The sequence below is a fragment of the Betta splendens genome, chromosome 4 (assembly GCF_900634795.4).
Source record: "Betta splendens chromosome 4, fBetSpl5.4, whole genome shotgun sequence".
Taxonomy (NCBI): domain Eukaryota; kingdom Metazoa; phylum Chordata; class Actinopteri; order Anabantiformes; family Osphronemidae; genus Betta; species Betta splendens.
In genome coordinates this window covers 7,291,642-7,318,464 of record NC_040884.2, presented here as the reverse complement: position 1 = coordinate 7,318,464, position 26,823 = coordinate 7,291,642, and the positions used below count along the sequence as shown (strand labels likewise).

The 26,823-nt window shown below is 41.8% G+C and overlaps 3 protein-coding genes across 10 annotated transcripts in view; all 3 read left to right on the top strand.

Moving 5' to 3' along the window:
* LOC114854617 (voltage-dependent R-type calcium channel subunit alpha-1E) overlaps window positions 1–2,195 on the top strand; it is a 53,734-nt gene extending 51,539 nt beyond the window's left edge. For all 7 annotated transcript variants that reach the window (XM_041070328.2, XM_029149203.3, XM_029149205.3 and 4 more), the window contains one exon: window positions 94–2,195. In XM_041070328.2, the coding sequence (XP_040926262.1) occupies window positions 94–642 (549 nt within the window). In that variant the 3' untranslated portion in view covers window positions 643–2,195. The remainder of the gene's footprint in view (window positions 1–93) is intronic.
* A 237-nt stretch (window positions 2,196–2,432) lies between these two features.
* Window positions 2,433–19,159, top strand: si:dkey-21p1.3 (collagen alpha-1(I) chain). Of its 2 annotated transcripts, XM_041070446.2 has the most exons (63): window positions 2,433–4,186; window positions 5,306–6,307; window positions 6,474–6,527; window positions 6,730–6,849; window positions 7,046–7,084; window positions 7,237–7,290; window positions 7,387–7,440; window positions 7,808–7,915; window positions 8,003–8,056; window positions 8,238–8,291; window positions 8,364–8,408; window positions 8,572–8,625; window positions 8,711–8,755; window positions 8,828–8,881; window positions 8,965–9,009; window positions 9,110–9,163; window positions 9,379–9,423; window positions 9,518–9,571; window positions 9,682–9,726; window positions 9,899–9,952; window positions 10,026–10,133; window positions 10,207–10,260; window positions 10,351–10,404; window positions 10,581–10,625; window positions 10,713–10,766; window positions 10,996–11,040; window positions 11,178–11,231; window positions 11,440–11,493; window positions 11,571–11,624; window positions 11,835–11,888; window positions 11,969–12,022; window positions 12,099–12,143; window positions 12,227–12,271; window positions 12,388–12,495; window positions 12,849–12,902; window positions 13,052–13,105; window positions 13,234–13,287; window positions 13,403–13,510; window positions 13,653–13,706; window positions 13,826–13,933; window positions 14,103–14,153; window positions 14,319–14,372; window positions 14,494–14,547; window positions 14,643–14,696; window positions 14,842–14,949; window positions 15,069–15,122; window positions 15,244–15,297; window positions 15,436–15,489; window positions 15,575–15,628; window positions 15,713–15,766; window positions 15,890–15,943; window positions 16,037–16,090; window positions 16,170–16,223; window positions 16,843–16,896; window positions 16,975–17,028; window positions 17,121–17,138; window positions 17,259–17,321; window positions 17,456–17,614; window positions 17,699–17,846; window positions 17,952–18,058; window positions 18,143–18,223; window positions 18,293–18,493; window positions 18,774–19,159. In XM_041070446.2, exons 1-63 carry the CDS (start codon window positions 4,148–4,150, stop codon window positions 18,924–18,926), a joined length of 5,124 nt encoding a protein of 1,707 aa, XP_040926380.2. In that variant the 5' UTR covers window positions 2,433–4,147; the 3' UTR covers window positions 18,927–19,159. The 2 variants fall into 2 exon arrangements, with proteins under 2 accessions (XP_040926380.2, XP_055363948.1); XM_055507973.1 differs by lacking the exons at window positions 2,433–4,186; window positions 5,306–6,307; window positions 6,474–6,527 and having other exon boundaries at window positions 6,798–6,849; window positions 8,003–8,048; window positions 8,711–8,881.
* Window positions 19,160–19,638: 479 nt separating this feature from the next.
* LOC114853833 (sterol O-acyltransferase 1-like) lies at window positions 19,639–25,537 on the top strand. The gene is made up of 16 exons (XM_029147651.2): window positions 19,639–19,798; window positions 20,215–20,380; window positions 21,275–21,333; window positions 21,551–21,699; window positions 21,792–21,851; window positions 21,933–22,040; window positions 22,157–22,442; window positions 22,556–22,634; window positions 22,733–22,817; window positions 22,898–22,943; window positions 23,031–23,160; window positions 23,247–23,344; window positions 23,431–23,529; window positions 23,727–23,862; window positions 23,986–24,131; window positions 24,229–25,537. The coding sequence occupies exons 2-16, from the start codon at window positions 20,233–20,235 to the stop codon at window positions 24,307–24,309; spliced, it is 1,710 nt and encodes a 569-aa protein (XP_029003484.1). The 5' UTR covers window positions 19,639–19,798; window positions 20,215–20,232; the 3' UTR covers window positions 24,310–25,537.
* The last annotated feature ends 1,286 nt before the right edge of the window (window positions 25,538–26,823 follow it).

Below are 26,823 nucleotides of genomic sequence, written 5' to 3'. Positions count from 1 at the left end.
TGCAGCTAAGCACCGGCTCAAAGCTTTGTGACAAATAGTTCTGTTGTTATATGTTAAATTAAAAACGAATTTTTGTTGTTGTTGTAATTGCAGGTGAATGCATCAGGCAGCCCTGCACACTCAGACTCCAGTACCCCTCGTAATCGACGCCAGCTGCCCCAGACACCCTCTCGCCCGCGGCCTTACATCTCTTATTCCCCTCTGGTCTGCCAAGCCAATCCCTCTCCCGCAACAGCAGCCTCCTCTGAGGCCCAGACTCAGCCTCAGGATGGGACTATTGGCTCCACAGAGTCCCCGTGGAAGGCTGACAAGGGAAGCGGAGCCAGACCTGGAGGTCAAGGATCATCTGGAGGTCAGGTTTCCGGACCAAGTCATCAATCTCCTCACCACTACATCTCAGAGCCCTACCTCCCGTTCCATGAGAATGTTAGCGGTGGCGAGGCAGGCAACAGGCCAGAGACTCTTACGTTCGAGACTGCCATCGCCACTAGTCGTGGACGGGCCAACGCCATCAGCTCTGCCCCACAGCTCAGACACTCGTGGCAGGTTCCTAACGGCCATTTGAGGAAGCACTTGGGCCAAACGAGTCCAGCAGGAGCCAAGGAGCTGCCGAGCGACACAGACGAGGACGATCGCTGCTAAAAGCCAGAGAGGAAGAGCAACACCAATGGCACCACAAGGCCTCATCCTCTGTGGCCCAGAGAACCCGCATCCTCAGACCCAGTAGCATCACAGTCAGCACTCAGCACCACCGCTGTTTCTCTGGATACTTGGACGTCTGTCTGCGACAAATCTCTTCTTTGTGTGTTTACGCGAACCTCGGTGTGTGTTTAAATGTGTGCTCTGAGTAGAGAAAATCGGCCAAACCGTGAGAAGATCTGAGACTGACAGCACTAGAAGTAGCTACAGGCCACGTTGTTGCCAAAACTCCCCACACAACTGTGTTTTAGATTGTTGTATGAACAAACGGTGGCGAGACGTAAATCCTCTCCCTGAATCCAACAAACTGATATACAAGTGCTGCGTAGGTGAACAACAGGTAGCATGTATAGCTGTCTCACCTTGAATGTATTTTAGCTTTGGTTATCACAGTCGGGTCATGAGAGAAGGTCAGTGTTTGTATTTCCTGTGTATAGTTAGAGTAGCAGTGAGGACCATTCTGCCAAATTTAGCCAGTTTGCAACTGACAACCAGCCGTTTGCTACAGTTCCACAGCCACTAAACAATGAGCGGCCACTCGCCACTCGAGGCAACAGGAGTCTGCATTGATTCCAGCAACACGATGACAAGATATCAGAGTTTTTTTACTCAGGACCCTGGACCAGTGGTTTTGTTATGTATTAACTTCTAAACTCTTAAATAGCTCCTTAGCTCTTGGACCTACTGTTCCATGAACCCATGCTTGTCTTTACCTTTCCCTGGACGCGGATGCGTGAGGAACCGGCTCAGCCACCGGTTCATCGCGTTGCCGACCACCGTCGTCGTCGTCTTTTGAAAGCTGACTAAAGCCATTTTCCTGTACATAGAGCCGAGGATGTGTCTTCTTCAGGATGCGTTGCCTTCTTTCACGCAATGACAAAAAATGATGAGAATCTAAAAGTCCATCGGACACGCTGGTGTAACTGCGTTTCACATCCCAGAGGCTTTTCCAAAAGAAGAATCCCAGCGATTATAGTTTGTGTCTTTGTTAACTACCACGCTGCTTCCACCATTCAATATTTTCTGTGGTTAAGGAAATTCCCACATGCATGATGAGAAAAGATGTCAATCTAACGCATCTGGCGTCACCTGGAGTTTATGCCAATAATATAATTCCAATGCATCAGGCAGGGAGATGTTTACGCTCTTAGGTTCAACTTGATATGTTCTGACATTTAAACGTAAAGTTTCCCCACAAATATGACATGTTGCGTATATCCACATGCTGCTACGTTGTTCTAATATGTTGAGTTTGCTTTTGAAATGCGAACACAGGAGTTAGCAGCGGGAGCCGACTCAGTGTGTAACACACAGGCCGGGATCCTAGACAGAGAAGCTTCCTGGTAATACAGGAAAAGATGTACAAACAAAACCCATGTTTTACTTATTGCTCTGTTTATATTTCCTTTCAATCATGACGCCTGTCTGCGACTTTAACAAAAGAAGTGTTTACATATCATGTAGGACAATTAAAGACGGATCACTTGTCACATTTATACTGGGTGATATGTTCATGTATTTAAATACATACAATAAGTAGCAAGTGCATAAGTTAAATAAAAAACTAAAGGACTGGATGGAAAACAAGACATTTCCCTTTGACCTGGGTCTCACATCACGTATGAAACACTTCAAGATATAGTGTGTGTGTGTGTGTGTGTGTGTGTGTGTGTGTGTGTGTGTGTGTGTGTGTGTGTGTGTGTGTGTGCGTGTGTGCGTGTGTGCGTGCGTGCGTGCGTGCGTGCGTGCGTGCGTGCGTGCGTGCGTGCGTGCGTGTGTGTGTGTCCAGAATCCAACAGATTCATTGGACTAGAAGCTGAGCAGGAGTATAGGTGAGATGTCCTGTTTGTGCTGAGAGAACAACAATGTCAGGGTGATGCCAGCCTTAGGATGGAGGAGGTAGGATGGTTCATTAATGAAAAGAAAAACCTGCAAAAATGGCTCACTGTAGGCCAAGGCCAAGTTTAAAAAGGCAGTGGGTTGTTTTAGTTTCCAGAGAGTTGGCTGCAGTGAACTGAATTTTCCTTCCATCTTGTGGGTGTAAGGGATTTAGCTTGAAGTTGTTGACGCTGACATTGAATACTGACACTAGTATCAGCTCCGTCAGAGTCTGTCAGCTTTGTGTCACAGTTCACGTTCACTCGTGAAGTGCTTCTTTACAGGGAAAGGTCGTCAGTCTTCCTCTGAGGTGAAGATAAATGTGTGTTTCTGTGATTGTGTGTTGATTTTAGACCATTTTCAACTGCTCAACCGCTGTGTTATCTAATCTCGGCAGCCCTAAGGATTATTATAATTTCTAGGATGAAGTGAATTTACAGCCACAGACCCCAACAGTGTGAGTTATGCTGCAGCATCCATTGACTCAGACACAACCATTTTCCTGCAGCTACCGAACAGACGTACTAAAATTAGTTCTACTGCTCTTACACAGGAGCAGTGACATGATGGTGTCCAGACTTATAGTCTGCAGATTTGAGCCAAAGAGACCTAACAAACCTGCAAAACTGCCTTATATAATAATGTGGATCTTCACACACAATGTGCTAGACTAGAAACTGTGCTAAAGCAGGAGAGGGAGAGTCTTGGCTGCTTTCAGCCATTTCATCTTACAGATCATAACAGTAATATTACAAATTTATGAGACATGGGTCATTCTTTGCTGTCTGTCTGAGTGGCTTCCACCTGCTCCGCTGTTCAGACATACAGTACACAACTGGCTGAGACAGAGACTCTTCCTGCCCCCGTCTGGGTCCAGGCACTTTATGGCACTTTATTTTCAGGGCGGAGCTCCTTGGTCACACACCCTTTACTGTAAAGTCCCAGCTTCACCCACAGCCCTGTTCAGGCAGCAGCCCCTCACTCCTCTGATGCTTCTGTCACATTCCTCACCTCGACCACAGTTCTTGCCTCCTGGCCCCCAGACAACATAGGAGGGAGGACGGGCTCAAGGTGAAGTTCAATGGCAAATGGAGGTAAACGTTTGATGCCTTCATAGTAGCAGGAGGTTAATTCTATTAAATATATGGATTTAAAAACCAAATGGCTCATTTATGAGAATATCTGGATTCAACTAACTGTAAATACTAGCAGATTAAAATTTATGAGCAAAACTGAGCAAAAACAAAAAGCAGAAGTCGTTTTCCAATTCCACAGCTTTAAAGCATGAATGCACATCTTCCCTGACCTGTACTGCAACAGTCTGCACCACAAGGGGGTTAAACTGAGGATGCAGCACAGGAGACAGATGTAACTACACGTGCAGTACGCCTTAGCTTCACTACATGGGATATGAGTGGACAGCCCCACTGCCAGCGGCCCCATTCCTCCAGGGGGGTGTGTTTTGTTCACAGTCAGCTCCTCTGGGAGTGTTTCAACGAGGCTCACTAACGCACCACATTATACTAACATTACAGTCGGAGGAGTCCGGGAGCCCAGTTTATCAGAGGCCATGCAGGCTCCTGTTGTAGTGCTGCTGCTCCTGAGCTGCGTAAGTCTGTTTGTCATTTGTCATTGTCTCATGTGAGTTAGAAATTTAGACTTATTTCAGAGCATGTGATGCAGGATAATGTGATTGAAGTATTGTTTTTTACTAACTGCTGTTTTATTTGTGGTTAGCGGTCCCTTTTTAGGACTATTCCATCTATTGCCAGTGATTTCTGATTATTTTTTGCTTCTTTGAAACCCATTTGGGACTTATTATTTGCTTGCTTATGTCATGATTCTGTCAAATATATCAATAATATATAATCAAATAATTTGGTGGGGGAACGTTGTCAGTGTGCAAATAATATTAAAGTCAGACCATTAGAAAGACAAGTAAAACACTAAAAGAACTGAAAAACTGTCATGCAGGTGTCCAATTGATTTCATGGTAAAGTGAACCTGGGCCTGCGTGTGGCACTCTAATAGTTGATATTGCCGCCCCCTGGTGGCAGCATTTGAAACAAACCGAAGATTAGTGATTCACCTTATTGTAGCTACAGAAAATGAGACGGCGGCTGAGGCACACTGTCCAAATCCCTGCATCTGTCACACAAAAAAATATACTGCCTCCAACACTTAAGCATAATCATTCTATTATTACACAATGTTTTTGTTGTCTAAAATATTTTATACACACTATTTGTGACATCTTTTCAATCAGTTGCTAAACGTTCGTGTTCTTGATGGAGATAGTTGAAGTAACGCATGAGGAACAAGTTGCTAATATTTACACCAAATAACAAAGCTAATGGGACATTTGGAAACTGAAACTTTCACAGTCCAATCAGAGGAACCTTTTTGAACGCTTCCCTTAATGCGCTCTCCTAGACACACTGTTTGCCCATGGAAAACCTGGAGGTGTATTTTTTAACATGTTAGTGTGAATTTATGGTCCTTCATGATATTTACTCTCAGATGTAGGATGTCTACCTCTCTGTTGAAACTAGATGTAATAAATTTGCTTTGTTTTTGACACATTTTTTTGGGTGTGTGATTCTAGCAGAAGCTTTTCTAGTGTTTCTCATATGTGTTATTTTTATCAGCAGCACTAGAGATAAGAAGCAGTTCAGATGATGGATGGATAGGAAGGTTTACTAAACATCATCTTCTTTACCGTTCACAGGAGGTTGGAGCTGAGATGACCATTCAGCCCACGACCAGAGCATCACCTACAGGAGAAAAGCCCGACCTTTTTGTGACGACACCAAGGCCAGAGCCACCGTTTCCTCTAAAGTCACATCCGGCAACACACAAAGAAGATGGAGACGCCTCGCCTGCAGTAGCAGCCCACAGCAACATGGGCGCCACAGGCCGAAGGGTTCAGGGGAGCATTGTCGACACACCGGATACCTCTATGAATAGGAATGAGCTGTTGTCTAACTCACAGTCTGATATATTAGAAACAGAAACACAAACATGGAGCACAGAGAGCAGTGTGACAAAAAGAATTTATTCTGTCAGCACACCGCACCCTGAACAAGCTCACACACTGGACGGTTCAGCCACGGAAGGCATCAACAAAAGGGAAATGACTTCCCTGAGAAATACCGAAACAGTCATTTCTAGACCTAACACTCAACCCGAGAATCAACGTTTCACTTTTGAATCAGCAGGTCTTCTAGTTTCCTCTAAAAGGCCGCACGGCTCTGAGTTTGCGAGCAGCTCTACAGGTATTTCCAGTAGCAAATCAGGATCTGTGGCCTCCAGCATGTCTCGTTCATCTGAACAGGAAGTAGAGGCAGCAAAACAGCTTCTGGTTACTCCTGTAGGTTCAGTTCAAGTCCTTAAAGGAGCAGGAGGAGAAGCTGAATCACTAAAGCAGGCCTCACCTGAATCAAGCCCAACACCAAATCCAGCTGCTATAATTAGCACCCTACAAAGTGGAGAAGCATTAGGGAGCCGAGCTGCAGCCGGCGACACAGCCCAAAAAGAGGAGGTGGAAGCTGCTCCAGTTAACACAGAGAGAACACCACTACCCGAGAAGGAGAGTGAGCGCGAGGTGGCGATAAATCTAAGGGTGGAGATGGAAGAGGGCAGCGATGATGAAGCTGAGGCCGGTCAGACACATGCATACACAGTCCCACGCCACAGGGCACAGCTAAAACCTGGGCCTAGAGGTCCGAGGGTAAGACACCCACCACTCTGTGCTAAATCCAAGCTGTGATCCTGTATCTGAGCATTCAAACCCAGAGCTTTCTCATAGAATATTTTCCATCTTTTTCACCCAGTCATCAACTTGCCGTATGTGAATTTCTTCACCAGTAACCATTCTACACCTTGGCTTTCTTTAGGGACTGCCGGGTCCACCTGGTCTACCAGGACCACCCGGACCTCAAGGAGACAAAGTATGTGCTAAATTAAATGGCATATTCATATTTTGTTATATCTCGATACAATATAAAGATTTACTCACATTTCAGCACAAACCGTCAGTAACCACAGCCAATGTTGGTTGGTTGCTTGGCTCATTCCTCCTCTTCTACCAATGTGGCCTAATGTGTCCTGTATCTGTAGTTAAATTAAAGGGTTCTTATTCAATTTTCCCAGGGCTATCAAGGCATTATGGGCCGGACTGGACGCACAGGATACAGCGGCCCAGTTGGTCCTGCTGGGATGCCTGCCATAATCGTATTTAAAACCTCTGAAGAAGAATGGGAGGCTTTTAAGGTAAACTGCTGCTGACCTCCACCAGACTAAACTCTGCATAATAATATGAAATTGTAAAGAGCATGCATGAATTAAAAAATATTCGACAAATTAAATTAAGGTGTATAAGATGTATCATCATTTCATAAAATGTCCAACTCTTCAATGCTTGGAGAGTGTTTAAGGGTCATTTGTGATATATTTAAATTGGTTACAGAAAAAGAAATTCTACAAAAAGTTGGTGTCTTCATGGCCAGTAGGTGTATTTTATTTCCACCTTTTTTTCCAAACAGTATTTCAATGTAACTATAAGAACAATCTGCATTGTAAGTTGTTGTGTAAATGTAGTGAGTGTATGTCTACCATATACATCATGTTGTATTTAAGGTTAAGTGTTTTCCTGCTTAGAAACTTAAAGGGCCTCCAGGACCCCTCGGGCCTTTGGGACCTGATGGACCCATTGTGAGTGGACTTCCTTTGAAAGCCTTTATCAAAATAGAGCAGAAATAAAAACAAAACAAGTTTTGATAAATTCCTGTGGCTATTTGTCTATTCCAGGGGTTGCCTGGATTTCCTGGAAAGCAAGGAAAAAGGGGAGTTAAAGGGAAAATTGTGAGTTTCTAGACTTTTGCATTGAATGTACAATAAAGCAAACGTATACAGCTACCCCTTGGTACTTCTCGATCTTCTCGTGCTTCTTCTTTCTGATGGACTCCTGGAGGTGTGTCCCATTTGGGCTGTGGGAGGGTTCCCCCTCCTCCTTCCCATCCTCCTCTGGTTTCTGCTGCGTGAAGTATTCACTAAGCACGTCATGGGTTGGGGCCATCTTCCTAATGTATTCTTGGAGCTTGGCTGTTTCATCCTGGATAGTGGATTTGATGTTTACTAATCCTCGGGCCTCTCTTCTTCAGTCTCTTAGGGTGCTGGATTTGGGGTGAAACCCTCCATGCATGTTTATATTATTTTATTTTGGATCTAGGGCAACCCTGGACCACCAGGTATGCCTGGTCCTGAGGGCCGACCAGGAAAAGATGGAACCCCAGGAAAAGATGCTGAGCCAGGTCCACCAGGTTCACGTGGAGAGCAGGTGATTCAAGTTGTGAATGTTGTATGTGAAATAACACTATGAGTCACGTTGCAGTTTAAAACATGTTGGTTGTGCTTTACCTGTTAGGGTCCCAGAGGCTACAGAGGAGAAAAAGGCAGCAAAGGGGATCTGGGTGAGTTGGTAAGAGTGGCAAAGACTTTTAAAGGGATTTATTATTATGCCCCAAGTTTATATAGGTATGGTCTAAATAATGAGAGTTACAGTACAGTATATGTGTTAAAGAGGGCTTGTTAGTACTATGTGCTGTTACATGCAGTAGCTTTTTTTACTGCTCCAGGCCTTGATCATTTCTGTCTTTTAGGGTTATCAGGGAGAAGCCGGACCACAGGGAAACAGAGGACAAATGGGACACAAGGTCAGATTCAGCGTCTGGAGGAGAACTGCTTCTAAAACTACATCTTATTGCAAATAATGTGTTTGTAACCAGGGAAATAAAGGCACCAGAGGCTTTACTGGGATCCCTGGCTATAGAGTGAGTAAAGATGACTCCACTATTTAATGAAATCCTGTTTGTCAACAATTATGACAACAATTATTTTTCCTCATATTAAAGTGACCATCACCATGGTCAATAGTATATGCAGTAGATCACATAATTACCATGTCCCAGCATCTGAAGTGTCTTATGTTGACAGGGAATGCCTGGACCAAGGGGACCCCTCGGGTTCCCAGGGCCATCGGGACCTTTGGTCAGTGTCAGGAGCGTCACTAGGTGACCGGTATCCATGCACAGTATATTACATCTGGACACATTAATATTTTTATTGTTTTTAGGGAGACATCGGTGCTCCAGGCTTTAGTGGGCCACCAGGCCCAGGTGTAAGTTACACAGCTCAGTACAAATCATCATACTGTATCATTTATCACCAGTTAATTAGCATTTTTCCTCAGGGAAAACTAGGCCCCACAGGAGTAAAAGGTGCAGTAGGAGTTAAGGGACCACCAGTAAGTCAACTACTATTCAATCAGGTTTTAATCCAAACGGTTTATTAAAAATTGTTTACTTATTGATGATTAAATGTCAACAGGGCCATCAAGGTGAACTGGGTGCCAGAGGACCAGCTGGACCTCAGGTGATGTAACTGAAGAATGTACTGTATGTTATACCACAAAGCATGAGAATAAACCCATAACACGTAATTCACTTAAAATTTGTCTGAACTTGTCTTTCAGGGAGAAACTGGATCTGGTGGAACAACTGGATTTCCTGGTGTCCGGGGTCCCCAGGTGCAACAAAAACCATTGAACTCATTTAATCAGGTTGAATATGATCAGAATTGGTGACTGAGGTTGACTTTGGTGTAATTGGGTGAACCTGTACAGCAGACATGTGAGGGATGTGATTGTTTTTTTGTTACATTCTTTAGTTGCTTTAATGGAGATGTTTTAAAAAGTCAGCTTTTTGTTTGTATATGAACATAGAAGTCATACTTTTTAAACAGGGCAACCCAGGACCAGATGGACCTCCAGGTCATAAAGGCGACACTGTAGGTATATTTAAAGGAAAATACTGTAATGCTTTGTTAATTTGCAGTTATCATTTGTTACTTTCTATGTTTTCTGCCTGTTTGTGTTCATCAGGGTGATGCAGGAGATGAAGGAGAAATAGGAGAACCTGGTCCTCCTGGACTTTTTGTAAGTTGCTGGAGCCAAACATAAACAAACATCAGAGAAGATAAACTTTGACACTGTGATTGGTTTCTCTTGACGGACCATCACTTAATGCCTTTTCATTCTCTTAACAGGGGCCCAATGGGAATCCAGGAAAGCCTGGAACCTTAGGTGATCCCGTAAGATTACTTAAAGCAGTTTCAATAATGACCCCAGCTAAGGTGGTTACATGCATTAGAATATAAGGAAATAAACAGCTGTCTTAGGCCAATGGAGCGATTATAATGTAACATCCTTTACTGAGCTAATCTGCAGGCATTGGCTGTTTGTGTGTTCACCTGTCTTCATCAGGGGGACAAAGCTAGACGTGGCGACAAAGGTGACACAGGTTTTAAGGGTGACCTGGTGAGTCTAAGCATCTGTGTCTGCTCAGTAGATTGTTAATAGACACGATAAATGAATCAGTTCATGTTTATAGGGACCTCCAGGGCCCTCAGGTAAATGGGGCCATAAGGGGCAACGAGGCCCATCAGGTCTTGAGGGACTTCAAGGATCGGTGGGGCCACCTGGGCTTCCTGGACCTACTGTGAGTGGAGCAAACATAATGAGCAAAGATGTGTTTTGTTTTACTTTGTGACTGATCCTTATTATATTTGTAGGGGTTTGATGGTGTCATGGGGGAGGAAGGAAAACAGGGAAAAGATGGAGTGAAGGTTGGAAAGTTGTGGGAATGAATGTTAAAATGCTTGGATTTGAAAACCTTGTAAAATTGTGCACTTGTGTGTGCCTGTATGTTTTTGTAGGGAGATCGGGGGCCAACTGGTATCCAAGGAGTCCCAGGGCTTAGAGGTGATAAGGTACAGTAGGTTTCAGTAGGTAAGATAAAGATTAAGTCTAGTAAAATAATACAAATAATAAAATGCAACTCAACTTAGTGGCACACGTACAAATAAAGGTTCACATTCTTTAAAAACTAAGCAGGTGACCAACCAGGTGTTTTCACATAAATCCTGATTATGATTTTTTTCCAAAGGGTAGAGAAGGCCGGGCAGGATTTTCTGGATTTCCAGGTTCTATAGTGAGCATCTTTGATAGGGATTTATTGTAGATGTTGATCATCATGCTGAGGACACACCACTTATGGTCTTGTGTTTTCTGTTTGCAGGGGGAAATTGGAAAATCTGGAGACATGGGACTTGACGGAGAACCTGGTATTAAGGTTCCTATTGGGGTTACACTACTAAGTCTGTTTACTGCAACCTTCAGTCCAAAAAAACTCTCTGGACAAACCTTTTCCTTCAACATTGGGCTTTTTTGCTGAATGAATACATCCATACTATGACAGGACACTGATGGAGTTATACTTACAAACATAGTGTGTTTGTTGTTAAATAAAATTAAACTATGTGACATCTTGTGACACCCAGAACCAACATTTGTTTGTTTAGGGAATGATAGGAGTCCCAGGAGCTCCTGGACCTAAAGGCCCAAAGGTGATCAAACAATGTTTAGTACTTTCATTTAAGATCAAGAAATCTCCACCTAAATCGAATCAGCTGCAACTAATACCTTCAACATAAGTTCATTTATCATTTATTAAGCAGCTGTTGTTACTTGTGTCCTGTTTTAGGGATTCCCAGGTCATTTGGGGAACAGGGGACAGGATGGATCCCCTGGGATCCTGGTAAGTTAATATTGTGACTGCAGCTTTGGCCATTATGCAAGATGATTACTGATTTTTCTAAACCTGAAAGCAGTATGTATTTTACTGCACAAAAGATAAAGCCTTGAGACTTTCAGCTAAGATTACTTTTACATTATGTTGTCTTTTTTAAGCCAATAGTCTCTACAGTATTTCTTATACATATAAAACATAATTGACATTCAATCAGGGACCTACTGGTGGAAATGGGGTGAATGGGGACAGTGGACCCCCAGGACCTAAAGTGAGTTGATCACCTTTTAATAAACTGCTTGCATTTGCAGAGTCAAAGATTTTCTCTGTGGTTAATACCTTTTGCAGGGTTTACCTGGAAAAGTAGGAGCTCCTGGCCTCCAAGGACCTGTAGGAAAGAGTGTGAGTATTGGTACAGTAATTTCTGTCCTATTTTTTACTGATATGACACATAGAGCAGAATTTATACAGTACATTGTCAATAGATTTTATATTGACAATATATTGCTATATTATGGTAACTCTTGTGTGTCACTCAGTATGACTGAGTTACTTGAGGATATGGTACATGGGAATTTTGGAGATGTTAATTCAAATAGTTTTAAATCCCAGGGAGAAACCGGCAGCAGGGGGATGACAGGATCACCAGGAAAACCAGGAGTGAGAGTATGTATATTATGAAAATCATGAGTCATTAAATATTATAACTCAACAAGAGACAAAAATGTCTACTTCTACTGCTTTAGGGGGTTCAAGGTAAAGAAGGTCCCAGTGGTCTTCCAGGAAGTGAAGGACTTAAGGTGGGAGTTGTTTCACTGTACTTTTACTTTTTCCTTCTTCTTTTTTTAATTTATCCATTTTGACCTTGTTGTGAAGGGTAAGAGAGGAGAAGAAGGGCCGAAGGGAAAACCAGGTCCCTCAGTAAGTCAACTGTTATCAGTGTAACTTCAGTCCATGCTTTATGGGGGATATCAGAGAACTATTTGTTTTTTGCTTTGTTTCAGGGGGAGATGGGCCTGTCTGGGCCTCGTGGATACAGAGGACCTCCTGTAAGATTTTTCCAGTGAATAATCAAACACATTTTAGTAAAAATACATAAATACAATTTTACAAATTCTATATTATCAAGTGGTTCCTCTGCTGTGCTTTAACTTTTCTCCTCCAGGGTATCAACGGTAACATTGGACCTTGGGGAGAGATTGGACCCCGTGGCCCTGCAGGTGACAAGGGTCTGCAAGGTCCGACTGGACCTCGTGGAGTCATAGGCTACCCTGTAAGTTGGTTTAATGGTTTTCTCAAATACATGGTGTGGCACTGCCAGTAGACTAATTCACTGTTAACTTCATAGTTATCAATGATCATAGGCCTGGTGCTCACCACCCGACTGTCAGAGTTGCTCTGAGTGAGGTTTCCTCATCGTCATTACCTTAAGATTTTCAAACAAATAGTTGTAGAATATTGGAATCCTATTTTTTCTGCTAATGAAACTATATGGCATAATAAAGTGTAATTAATTGACTGAAGCATATCTGAATATGTTTGTATAGCATTGTACAATATACTAATATACATTCTAATATATTATATCGGTCGATACTTAACATGTGATCATTTGAAAATGCTTAGGGTGCGGATGGAAGTCAAGGTCTCACTGGAGCAGCTGGTATCAAAGGAGAGAAGGTACAGTAAAGAGACATGTAGCTGCACATTCTGTTTGTTCAAATGCACCTAAATGCTGAATCCATACAGTAGGCATTATAGCACTTTATTGTAACTCTTCACACATATTTTTCACATTTTTCTACGATTTTCTACGATCTTATCTGCAGGGATCAACAGGGGTTTTGGGGCAGGAGGGAATTGCTGGCTTCGATGGTGAGGAGGTAGATTGATCAGACTCTGTTGGTCACCAATTTTATTTTTTAGCCCTTGTTTAGCTGGTTTTATTTTATTTATAAAGAAGACACATGGTTAGATGCACGTTAGTGTAACTCATTATATTTATTTCTAGGGTTCAGTTGGACAGAGGGGGTCTGAGGGTTCAGGTGGACAAAACGGCACATTTGTGAGTAAATATCAGTTTGTAGATCTGCTTCCTTATCATATCTATGAATAAATGTGACATCTATTAAAAAGTCTAATTATCTTAAAAAGCATACATTTATGCACACACCTTGCAGGGTGATAAGGGAAATACTGGACCTACTGGACAGAAAGGACCAAAAGGAGCTGAAGGCGAAAGAGGAAACCAAGGGCTGCAAGGAGCAAAGGGGCCGCCAGGGAAGCAGGTGAGTAGGTATTATTTTGCAGGATTATTTAGTTCAGGGCATTTGACACCATACATTCCCTAAAGGATCCTCACAAAGACACCCAAGAGTCAGAAATTCCTATACCCAGTCCTAATCTGACCTGAAATTTGTGTTATCGCAGGGATACAGGGGTCCACCAGGAAACAGAGGACAACAGGGGGTTGCAGGTCTTAAGGTCAGTGATGATTAAGCTAAAAACTAGCTGAGGTAATGATTTGGACACTATCTGAGATATGGTCCATGCCTGATGTGAATATGACCAATTAAAAGCTAATGCAAGTCATGCCTTCACAGGGTGAGTCAGGCCTTAGAGGCCCGTTGGGTTTCACTGGACCATTTGGAGCAGGAGGCAACACCGGAGCAGAAGGAGGCAAAGGCCAGAAGGGTTTTCAAGGACAAGCTGTTAGTATCAGTGTTCACGCTTTCTAAATGATCTGATGACTATGTATCTAGTCAACAAAAATCTATCTTTTACACCAATAAACAAAATCTGACATTTGTGAATTATGTAGTATAATTTTATATATACTGACACAACTGGAAATAAATGATTTGCCTCTTCTTATTTCAGGGCCCCCCTGGTAGTATGGGCCCTTCTGGACAAACTGGCCCATCAACAGCAGTAGGTTTTATTTGACAATTGTTTGACGTTGACGGCTTAAAACCAATATTCCACAAAAGAAACTGATCACAGCATTGTTTAATTTTTATGGTAATGTTTTTATTAATGGTTATTTCATTTATCTGATATAACACACACATATATGTTATATCTGTGTTTTTCCAGGGTTTGTCAGGCAAAACAGGAGTTGATGGTAAAGCTGGAAATCCTGGAGCAAAGGTATGAGGTTTCATGCTGTTTCATATTTAATGTTCTCGGTGATGTAAGTGTGGTCTATGCAGTTACAGTTTACTAATCTTTACATTGCACCCGCTGCTTTGTGTTTGTTTGTGCACTTTAGGGCAGTCGAGGTGAGAAGGGCAAGTCTGGTCTTCCTGGCGTCAAAGGAGACATGGTGAGATTTCATTATGTGTCTGTTCCCTGTGGGCGATCATTAATTCAATGCTCACGGTGATGTAATGTGTTTATATCCCCCTCTGTACTTTCCAGGGCACAAGAGGTCTAAATGGTTTAGTAGGAGAAACTGGAACACGAGGCTTATTGGTAATAACCCTTTTTTAAACTGTGGTAAATTGAAGTTACAGTTGTTAGTCTGTGTAATTAGACCGTTTAATGTCACTAAAGACTGTAATATTTTATCAGTTGTTATCTACATGGGTAGTTGCGACAATATATTTTATATTTTTAGGGCACAGTAGGGAAGAAAGGCTTCATTGGTTCTACAGGTGCTAAAGGTAAACCTGGACCTGCAGGTCCTCCTGGGCTTCCTGGAACTAAAGGAATCAAGGGGCCAAAGGTGAAGTAACATTGAGCAGTTAATGTTCTAATTATAATGGTTTATTCTTCAGTGAAGTGGATACGATGGAGAAATCCACCAGTCAATGCTTTTTATACAACCACTTTTTCTTTATAAAGGGAAATAGGGCAAAACCTGGAATGAAGGGGAGCAAAGGAGCCCCTGGACAAAATGTAAGTTAAAATACAAACAATCATTAGGAGAAATAGTTCTGATCTACATAGGTCTTCTACTTCTCTATCTGTCAAATAGACATTATCTGTACCGTATGTTCTCATGATAATTGTTTTGTAGGGAGCTGAAGGTCCTCCCGGACAACCAGGACCTGCTGGGAGACCTGGAAAAGCTGCAAGTTGTCTTGAATACATAATAAAAATTTGTCACTAAAGTCGCATTTCATTTTTGCTTTACATGTTTTAAAGTTAGTTTTGTGTAGTCATCAAAATGATGACTGATCTTTTGTTTTGTGATGGTTTCTTCATTCAGGGCCTGAATGGTTTGGACGGGTTGCTGGGAGTTCAGGGTAATGAAGGGGATCCGGTAAGAAACAATGACCTTAAATTAATGTTTTTATGTCCATCCACCTTAAACCTTAAAGTGACTCTCCCCTTTGGTCTAATCGAAGGGTGACAGGGGTGTCGGAGGGGCCCCTGGAACAACTGGCAAGGCTGGTAAGATGGTAAGTTTATTAAGACGTGAATAATTTCCCGTTAATTTTTGCTTTACTTTTGTTTTACTAAATACTATACATTTGATGCTCTAGGGAGAACCGGGGCCTCAGGGGATCAGGGGAAATGCTGGAGCACAAGGAGTAAAGGTACACAAATATATTCATGTATTTAAATAAGATGTAATCATATCCATAAACTATCTAAATATCTAGACATTGGTTGCTTTTAGAGACGTTTACTATAAATCACTAAAATGAAACATCTTGAAGGGTAAAGCTGGACTGGAAGGCGCACAGGGACCTCCTGGACCGATTGGGCCACAGGTGCACAAGTTTGTTCAAAACACTGCATAAATGTCAGTAATAGGCTGAGCATAATCTCAGTCATTGCAATCATCTGCATCTTTACTGATACAGGGTCTTCCAGGACTGAGAGGAGAGAAGGGTGAATCTGGAAGCCTTGGAACAAAGGTGAGTGAGACCTTATACAAAACTCCATCATCATGGTTGAGGCAGCCGTTACTAAGTTACTGATCTTATTTGTGTACAGGGTCTCCTGGGGGATATGGGTGTACTGGGACCCGTTGGTCCACCAGGGCTAAAGGTGGGTTGTTATTATTGTGAATACAGTATTTCCACCATCCCTGAGCTGGGACAGTCCCCCTGCCCCATGAGATATAAGATCTGTACAGTCCAGCCCCAATAGCCCCGCATGCTACACATTGTTGGAAAGCTTAGACTCACGTTTTTCTGGCCATATAAACCATTTCCAGCAACAACAATCCAGCAATGGTCCAAAACCCAATTACCATAAATTTTCCATCACTTACTTTTGAAGACTGTCTGAAGCCCACAGAGCGTGTGCTGAACACATAGAAATGCAAGTGGGGGTGGGGGGCAACATGAAATATAAATGTATAAGTAATAGGTCCCATATGTTATTTTTAATGGTATTTGATTTATTTCCTCATATACATACATACATACTTGTTTTCTCTAGTTTTACCACACCAGTCACAAGGGAGATATTTGCTTACTTTTATCAGTTTATCAGAAAATTATCTCAGGTTTATGTTTATGTTATTTTGCTTCAGTATAACAAACAAATTCTGTTTCTTTGTTTGAAAACGTAGAATTTAAGAAGACATTTTAGAAGGATTTAACCTGTTAGCTTTCAGCAACAATTATATATCCATTCATTATAGTCTTCATTTTTATTTTAGGGAAATCCTGGTTTGCAGGGACTGAAAGGCCAAATAGGCCCTAAAGGGAAACAGGCAAGTTTAGTTAGATTTTCTCTACATTGTTTTTACAATTGCTAGCTATTACTTTAGCAGATTGTTCATTTGTTGCAGGGGGACACTGGTCCTCATGGCCCATCTGGGAGAAAAGGCTTGTTCGGGCACACTGTATGTTGCTTTTATCATCTTCATACTTTCTGCTGTTACATTGAGTTTACAGAAATATTTCGCTAGGTAAATAAATACTGTCTTTAACACAGGGTGAACGAGGGATAAAGGTTAGACATGTTACTACTTTTCTATATTTTTGGATTTGGATCTTTTCAGTTTGTGTAGAATATTTATGCTTTTGTCAGCACTTACTTACATTTTGGCTCACTGTGTTTGATCTTTTCCAGGGAATGAAAGGCCTCCCAGGCCCTGGAGGACCAAAGGGAGTAAAGGGACAGCGTGGACCTCCAGTAAGGCGTTTTGCATTACTAACAAATTATCCAGCTGATGACACTGTGAAACTTTAAGATGCCCTACAAAGATGGTGGCAGTAAATAATTTGGGTAGAAATTGTAAAAACAAACTCTTCTCATTCTTTTTATAGGGAAAATCAGGTGCGGAGGGTAAATTCAGACCCATAAGGAAACAAAAATCAAAACCAGGTGGAGAGACTGAGCCGAAGTCTGAAACCGGAGCCAAAACAGAATCTAAACTGAATGATGTGCCAAGGTTCAGAAAAACAACCAAGCTCCAAAAGCAAACTGTGTGTACAGGCCTTCTCCACATTAAGAGATAAGTCATATTCAAGAAGCTGTATGATGTTCTATGACTGGCTAATAAATGACAGCTTTGTCTGCAGAAGCACAGGACAATGTCAAAGAGATGGTCTCAAGAAGAAGAGGCAGTGGAATCCATCATTTGGCCACAAGGAACCAAGGATGATCCTGCCACCACCTGCTATGAGCTGGGACTAATACACCCACATCTGAATGATGGTGAGGGTCTGATAGGGCTTCAAACATCACACAATTCAGTAAAACTGTTACTGAGGATGCCCTCTGTTCATGTCCAGCCTAACACACTTAACTATTACCTTCCAGGATACTTTTACATGGACCCAAACCAAGGCTGCTCCTGCGATGCTCTGAAGGTGTTCTGCAACTTCACAGCAGGAGGGACGACATGCATTTACCCTTTAACATCACAGGTCCACTCAACATTAGCTGGGTACATGTGCAGGCATAGAGTAAATGTTAAGCCCACAACTACAATAATGGTGTTTTTGGTGTAGGTCACGTTTCGATGGGAACCAGAAAAGCAGGTATCAGGAAGTTCTGTCCAGTGGGTTAGTGAGCAACAGGGTGGAAACAAGGTACCAATAACACGGGTTGGCTGATCCAGTAACGGTGGTCCGGGATTAACTGCTTTTTGTCTCCAATAGTTTGAGTACGCCGGCGTGAATGTCGTCCAGCTGAGGTTTCTGCGGTTACACAGCCACTCGTCTTTCCAGCACATGACTCTCAGCTGTGCAGCAAATCGGTGCAGTACAGCTAATTCAGCCAACGGGATTATCCACGTCCTGGGAGACTGTGGCAAAGAGATTGATTCACGATTTATGACAGTGCAAAGAAATAACTATGAGGTAAGCAGCAAGCAGAATGGGTTAAAGCCACAGTGCAGCAGTGGAATATTTGATGACGTGCAAAGTGGAGCCACACAACCAGGCAGTGTAGACTTAAATAAATAAATATGAGCTGGCTTGTATTATTAAGAATCAATCAAACAAACTTTGAAAAACACTCTGTGTGCTGTATAGAATGTAAGGTTGAACAACTCCCATCCCAGAGTTATCTTGTTTTAAAAGGGCCGCGATGAGAAGTTGAGGAGCAAAGTAATTCTCCTCGTGTCTGATCAACATACAGGTGGAGGTGGTCGTCAGGGTTTGGGGCAACACGGAGCTGCATCGTGGTGACACGGACTTACTTCCTGTCAGAGACCTGGGAGCAGACATGAAGGGACTTGGTCCTCAGATTCCAGAGATCACTGCTGTTCTGGGACCCCTCTGCTTCTTGTGAGTGGAAGTGTGTGCACTTTCACTTAGGCTCAGCATTATGTGCTGCCTCGCAGTTTACATTAAAGATTTAGCCAGTGTTTACTTACGGTCCTATGGTTTTGTATTTTTATTTATTATATAAGTTTATATAAGACTAAATAAACTGCTAATAAGTGATTGTTTAGTATGAAATGTCCTTTTTTGTATTTTAAATGCATCCTGCAATGCTATCAAAATAAAATAATTTGAAACATGTTTCATTTGTATGATGATTGTCTAAATCATCTGTGGTTTCATGTGTCCTCAGCTGAACCCATTTAATAACTGACTAAATGTAGCTATGTGTTTTTGTATGTAATGATATTTATCAGTATTAAATAAATGAGACTGATTTCACGTACCTTTACCAGCACTTGTTTTCTGTGGGGATTATGTTGAGTAGGTTCATTTGTTTATGCACATGAAAGCAAATGACCTCTTCCTTCAGTGAACTGTTCTCTCATTTAATTTCACAACCTGTTATCCAGCTCTTGGTCTCATCTAGATCAGCAGCTGATCTTTGGTTTAATTGGGATCTTTGATTTTAACTTTTCCAGAGACGACTCTAAACGCAGAAAGTACTTTAATTTTCGGTTGAGCACGTGGTTCCCGCTGAGAGCGTTTGCATGACGAAGATAATTTAGCGTCAGGTGACAGCGGCCGTGACGTCACACGAAGCCGTGTCTTTGGGCCAATCCGCGTGGACTAAGGTGACACAGCCGCCTCCGTGTTTACTCGGTGGGAAGGAAATAGGCAGCGCGCGGACAGTTGTCATTATAAAAGCTGCGCGTCTGAGATTCTACTCACTGATAGCGGATGCCGCCCGAGTAGGAGCGCAGCCGGAGGTTGAAGCGAGTGAGTAGACAGCGTTACACTGTTCTCTGTCAGTGCAACAGCGGCGCAGTCAGCGCCAACGGTGTCTCATGGACAAAGTTGGCTAACATCACGAGCGTGTGCTGGTTGATTTTAAGCGTTGTTAGCGCGATGCAGGCGTCGCTGTGTTGCGCGCTAGCCTCCCGTTAAGCTAGCATCTGTAGCCAACTCGCAGCACAACTAGCTTAATTGTAGAGTCCCACGGGCTATTACCGGGGTGACGCGGGCTTGCTCTGTCACCTGTTGTGTCTCCGTGTCATGTGAGATTGATTCGATTTGAATTCCAAACTGGGCTTTCTTTGTCTGGCAGTCAAAATACTTTGAATTGTTTTTTCCCACGTTCTTGCTGTGACCGTCAAGTGTCATCTGGACATTCTGGCTCTTCTTCCTCTCGTTAGCTGATCTGCACGTTAAGGATGGAGAGTGAAGGTGACGGCGCCCTCCGGTCTCGCTGCCCAGCCTCCCCTAAGACGCCCGCCTCGAGTGACGCAGCCCGGGGGAACGGGGGTTGTGGTCCAGGGGAGACCTGGACAGACAACACAGACAATCACGTTACTGCCAATGGTAAGAAGGTCCCAACTGGCTTATCATCGGCGCTGAAACCAGAGGGCATTGACCTTTCGGACTGTCAGATCTGAGAAGTTGACTCAAGCCTCCTTCCCTTGTATTAAGTGTGACACCATGTGATGACGTGTTTCCCCAAGTGACCGTTTTTGACCTGTGCAACAGTTTGTGGTTAACAGTGGTCAGATGAGCTAATGGAAAATAATAGCTAAAAACACTCTAAATGCTACATTATGCTATGCTATGCAAGTCTTGTAGTAAAGGAGATTTAGGGAGCTAAATAATTATACATAGAAGCCAATGAAATGTTAATTCAGCCCAGTTTTCTTTGCTGCTTTCATTGTTGACTTGTTCACACAGGCGCAGTCCTAATGTTTGCGTTAATGATCTCAGTAACATTGTTCTTAGCCAGACATCTGTGCAACTGCTTTAATAACCTTACTAACAAACAGTCGGGCACATTTGCTGGCTCGTCAGACAGTGAGCTGTCATAGGCGTGTCTGTTTTTGGAACACTTGCATGTCATTTGTCTGTCGTAGTCATAATCGTAGTCAATGCTTTAGTGCTCTGTCAGATGTTTGTGTCACAGTTGTTGTATATTCAAACAAATGTAAATTCTGGGCACAATAAAAGCAATTTATGTTTTTCATGTTGCATATCCTGACATTTCCAATGAATAGCCCTTCAGGTTATCTCTTAGTTTGACTTGGTGTGAATTGATGTTTACATTAGTGCGGTCAAAGTTCTGTTGAAATAAGATCTCCTGGCAACTGTTTGAGCTCTCAACAATACACATTTAGTTTGATACATGGAGATTAAGCCGCTGCATGTTGACATGCATGTTTTTTTTTTTTAAATTGCGCCTCACATTTTGTATTTGCTGTGCAATTTCAGGAAAAACTGACGTGGAACGTGTGATCAGCAAAAAGCTACAACTGAAAAGAAAAGCAGAGGTTAGTAGGCCAGTAATCGGGAGTTGAAAAACACTGGGGAAATACAAATGAAACAATTTTGAGTTTTCTCTTGACAAATTATTTTGTTTTCCTGCTGTACTGAACATTACGTTGTGCTGACACAGATCATGCCTGCATATTTAGAAAGATGTTCCTTGTTGTGAGAGAAATATTTTCAGACTGGGAATATTTGTTTCCCCACTGTTTCTTTGCTCAGTTCCTGAAGGGCGACCTAATGCGTCAGCTTGACGGTCAGGTCAATGACTTCATGGACAGCCTTATTGAGGAGTCGGCCAGCCTAGAGCCTGCACATGTAGCTGCTGTCCTCTCACCTTCAATGTCAGACAAGGAGAAAAGTAAACTCAGGTACGGCCGTTCAGGTTACTTTTAAATAGGGATTATGTGAATTAATGGATGTTTCATCTCAATTCAGACATTTGATATTTATTTCCCTTTAGGCATCTTCAGCCTCCTCATGGTCAAGGGAAGGTTTTTGTCAGTCGCAGGTCTCTCTTGGAGTGAGTTGGATGTCTTCACTTTGCTGTTGATGTAAATGTCATCCCAGTAAATAGAAGCTAATTCCGTGTTTGTTTCCACAGTGACCTTTTTGAGGTGAATCACTTCAGGACAATCTACCACATGTTCATTGCGTTGCTCATTATTTTTATCCTCAGCACATTTGTGGTAGATTTCATTGATGAAGGCAGGTAATGTGAAGCTGTTATTGTTTTGTTTTTTTTGTCCAATCTTAATCTGCTGAGTCATACAACATCTTGCTATAGCCATGACCAGGGCATTCATTGTCTTCACCCCTTTGTCTAAGGTTGGTGCTGGACTTCGACCTGCTGGTATTTGCGTTTGGACAGTTCCCCCTGGTGGTGTGCACATGGATGTGCATGTTTCTGTCTGTGTTGCTGATTCCTTACACCTTGTTCCACCTGTGGTCACATACCCTGTCTGTATCGTGCAGTCACCCCAAAGTTTGCAATTTGCTGTTTGGCTCTGCTTTTGTGATCTACCTAACTCTGGGTCTGGGATTCCTGCCTCCATATGTGGCTGTGACCAACAGTTTGCCCCCTGCATCTTGCTTCATTGTCATAATGGAACAGGTAGATCAACATTAAAACTCTAATTGATATATAAATATGATACTGTGCATAAACTCAAATCTGTAGTTAAAATACGAATAAATGCCAAATTCATTTTAATTGTGTAATTCCAGGTGCGTCTAATGATGAAAGCTTACTCCTTTGTCAGAGAGAATGTACCGAGGGTTTTGGCCTGGTCTAAAGACAAAACAAGTAAGTTACTTTACAGCTATACCACCTTTTTACCCTTACTTTTTAGATCAATATATGTATATAATTTATTAACAAGCAGCATTTCATGTGACCTACAGGTTCTGGCCCTGTGGTCCCTCAGGTTTCTCAATATCTCTACTTCCTGTTTGCTCCCACACTAATCTACAGAGACAACTATCCAAGGTAAACCGCTACTGTTACAACATCACAGTTCTTTTGCATAAAATAGAGCATGTGTGATCACAAGGTGTTTCTTACTGCAGGAACCCAGTGATCCGGTGGGGGTATGTGGCTACAAATTTGCTTCAGGTGACAAATGCTTTCACATTTTAAAGCCGAATGTTCTTTAGATTGAAGGTAAACCATGGTTAAATTGTCTGACCCTTTATCACACAGGTACTGGGCTGTCTGTTCTACGCCTATTACGTGTTTGTGCGTCTGTGCATCCCTCAGTTCCACAGTATCAGTGGGCAGCTCTTTGACCTGAAGGCCATGGTGCTTTGTGTCTTTAACTCAATGCTACCAGGTAACGTCTGTTTGTGAACCCACATGACGTCCTCACCAGGAGGTGAGGGATATGGTTTTCCTTTTAACATTGTCTCCTCATTGCAGGAGTGTTGGTTCTCCTCCTGGGATTCTTTACCCTCCTCCACTGTTGGCTCAATGCATTCGCTGAGATGCTTCGCTTTGCTGATAGGATGTTTTACAAGGTGATGGGCTTCTTCTTTCACCTTCAGTCATCTAGTAGATTAAAATGAAAAATGTTTATGTATACATATTTCACCATGTATTTCAGGATTGGTGGAATTCAACATCTTTTGCCAATTACTACCGTACTTGGAATGTGGTGGTCCATGACTGGCTGTACTACTATGTGTACCGGGACTTTCTGTGGGTGAGGTGTTTTTCAGTTGATACAGTGCAGAATGTAAAGCCACAGCAATTTTTTGTTTGTTAGTTTGTGTGTGCGCGCATGAGTGTGCGTGCATTTCAGGTATATTTCCTGTTCTCTTTTTTTATTTATTCATTTATTTAATTAATGTCATTATGTTCCCATGAGTCTGTTCTGTGATCTTGGTGCTGTTATTTCAGATGACTGGGAAACGCTTCAAACCCGGTGCCATGCTGTTTGTATTTACGGTGTCTGCAGTGGTTCATGAATACATTCTAGCAGTTGGCTTTGGCTTCTTCTATCCAGTGCTTTTCTGCCTCTTCATGTGCTTTGGAAGTAAGACAAACTACTACATGTATACATCTTAATGCTGTTACATGAGTATGATTCTGTCTTCTTAACATTTATGTTTCTACGTTCATCTTCTCATTATGCTTCCAATCTTTTATTGTCTCACAGTGATGTTCAACTTCATTCTGCATGACCGAAGGAAAGGCCCCATCTGGAACATTATTATGTGGGCATCCCTCTTCCTGGGGCAGGGGGTCCTCATCTGTTTGTACTCACAAGAGTGGTATGCCCAGCGCTACTGCCCACTGAAGGAGGTAGAATGCATTTGGTCTCTATGACTACAGTATTTTTAAAGTTTTGTTTATAGTTTAAGTGCAGACATAAATTCAGCTTCATGTGTTTTTGTTTTAGCCTACATTTCTAGACCTACTGAAGCCTCGGTCCTGGAGCTGTCAGACGTTTGATGGTGGACTGATGGAACCTACGCACTGACCGCTGACAAGGACCACTACTGATCAGTATACTGTAAATGCAGCCAACCGTTCTGTTACCTTGTTTTTTTTTTGTTTGTTTTAGTTTTTTTCTTTAGCTGAACGAAGGTTATGAATGATTCTGTCAATCAATGTTAGTAATAAGAAAAATGTTTAAGACACAATAATTGTTTTCAAAGGCATCCCCACTACAATACAACAGGATCAAATGAGACCAGTTTATTTTTATGTACTATTTATTTTTCAAATACCCAATTAGGTTGCTTCAAACTACTGTGAAACCAAAATGCTGAATACAAACCTTAAACAATACAGATTAATCATCTTTAGATGTGAAGGAAAGTTAGTAAGTGGTGGTTAATTACAATGTTGTTTCCAGCTGCTACTCTGTCATAAATGCTTTAAAAAAGTTTTACTGCTGAGTATTTTGAAAAATGCCAACTTTATTCCTTTTTTTTTTTTTTGACATGATCCATCAAAGCATTCGTTGACTTTTGATCTGTAAGGAGTTAATGATCAGTACCGCCAATGCAAAGGAAAAAAGACAAGGCATTTAAAATAGTAGTGAAAACTTTTTCATATTATTGTCACAGAGCTTTAAAACCTGAACTCCTTTAACAATATGAAGTCAATAATTCTATATAGAGTAAACATATTCTGTGACTGATGAATGTATTACTGAAAATCTAACTGAACTGGTTTCAATGTGCACCTTATAACAGTGACAATTTATTGTAAATCTCAGTCAAGAATTATGTTTGTGTCGAGCCAATTTTTAGTTGTTTACAATGATTTCAGCTGCACAGTGAAATCACTACATAACACATTATTGTACGACTGTTGTAGCTAGCTTAATCTCAAACACAATCTGTTTGATACAGTAATAATTTATGATAAAGGGCTACACTTAATACATCACACCTAGTGCACTGGGTGACAGTGTTGTGATTTAATCATAAAACTACACATTGTATTGCCAGCAATATTTGTGCCAAACTAATGTTTACTGTATTTGATTATTCATTCAGTTCTTGTGATGTAATGTTTTGACAATTGTATTATCTAGAGGTGTTTGTTTAATCAATCTTTGCACTGTTGAAGTTGCCAATTTGTACATGTTTGACTGCAGGGAGATTGTCTTTACACTTGAAACTAACAAGATGCACAATAGGAAGTAAAAACCAGCAGTGAACTTATAAACGTAACCACCGGGTGACGCTCTACTAAAATCTATTGTTTCGTCCTTTCTCTTGTTCTTTACAAAATATTTATTTAAAAAAAGCACTTGTAACAACTTATTTTTGCAACAGGTACGCATTATTAATATTGAGCTTTGACTTGAACACCACATTTTGCTGTAGTATAATTTGTTTCAATCGTGCCATTATAATGATGTAAATAAGACATTCTATTAATGAAAAGAACCAAGCTTAAAGAATGCTGTTTCTTTTGATTATTTATTTTTGGAGACAAGACTTCATTTTTGTGATTGCATTTCATGGCCTTGGAAATTGTGTCAGATGGTGCTTTTGTGGACAGATGTGTTCTATTTTTGGGTGTAAACAAATGTCTGATACTTGATTAAAGACATGTTAAAATAAAGAAAACTATTAATAAAAATAGAAGTGTGTTATAGTTTTATTTTCTCATGATTCTTGCTTTAAATTTGCAACACTACAATAAAAGAGCTGTAATGTCTATAATTAAATAATAATTTTATTATTTTCTTAGCAGCGATAATATAATTGCAGTAGCTACAGGTGATTCCAGTCAACTCCACTAAAGCATTGTACTGCTTTCGTTATCGTAGTGTTTGATAGAGCTACAGATTTTTGCTGCTTTTTTTCCCACGACTCCGGTACCAGACGGGTCCATTGGACTCGCCAGAACTGGTTCCTGGGCATCGCTTGGCGCTCGCTGTGTTGCCGCTGAAGAGGTGGAGGATCGCAGCGAACCCCCGCCTTGTGCAACACATCTCAGTTCTCGTTACTGACAATGGTAGGAAAGTCCCAACTGGCTTATCATCAGCGCTGAAACAAGAGGGCATTGACCTTTTGGGCTGTCAGATCTGAAACAGTGACTCAAGCCTCCTTCCCTCATTTTAAGTGTGACACCACGTGATGATGTGTTACTCCAAGTGACTGCTTTTGACTCCTGCAACAGTTTGTGGTTAACAGTGGTCAAGCTGTTGTCTACTGCTATGACTCATGGAGTTCACTGCCTCGACCTGATAATGCAGACGAGAAGCAATGAGCTAATGGAAAACAATGGCTATAAGCACTCTAAACTCTATATTCATCAACTTAATATCAGGTCCTGTAGCAAAGAAGGTTTAGGAAACTAAATAATTATATATAGAATGTCAATTCTGTCACGTTTCATTTGTGTTCTGCTTTCATTCTTGACTTGTTCACACAGGTACGGTCCTGATCTTTATGTTAATGATCTCAGAAACTGAAACAGTCGGCCACATTTGCTTGGCTCATCACTCAGTCAGCTGTCATAGGTGTGTCTG

Bases quoted from the DNA above. Each gene is read 5' to 3' on its own strand.
- si:dkey-21p1.3 (XM_041070446.2), top strand. From the start codon at position 4,148: ATGCAGGCTCCTGTTGTAGTGCTGCTGCTCCTGAGCTGC. The intron at 13,288-13,402 runs GTGAGTAAATAT...CACACCTTGCAG, and splicing joins GTGGACAAAACGGCACATTT to GGTGATAAGGGAAATACTGG. The intron at 13,934-14,102 runs GTTAGTATCAGT...TTCTTATTTCAG, and splicing joins AGGGTTTTCAAGGACAAGCT to GGCCCCCCTGGTAGTATGGG.
- LOC114853833 (XM_029147651.2), top strand. From the start codon at position 20,233: ATGGAGAGTGAAGGTGACGGCGCCCTCCGGTCTCGCTGCCCAGCCTCC. The intron at 21,700-21,791 runs GTACGGCCGTTC...ATTTCCCTTTAG, and splicing joins AAGGAGAAAAGTAAACTCAG to GCATCTTCAGCCTCCTCATG. The intron at 22,041-22,156 runs GTAATGTGAAGC...CCTTTGTCTAAG, and splicing joins GATTTCATTGATGAAGGCAG to GTTGGTGCTGGACTTCGACC.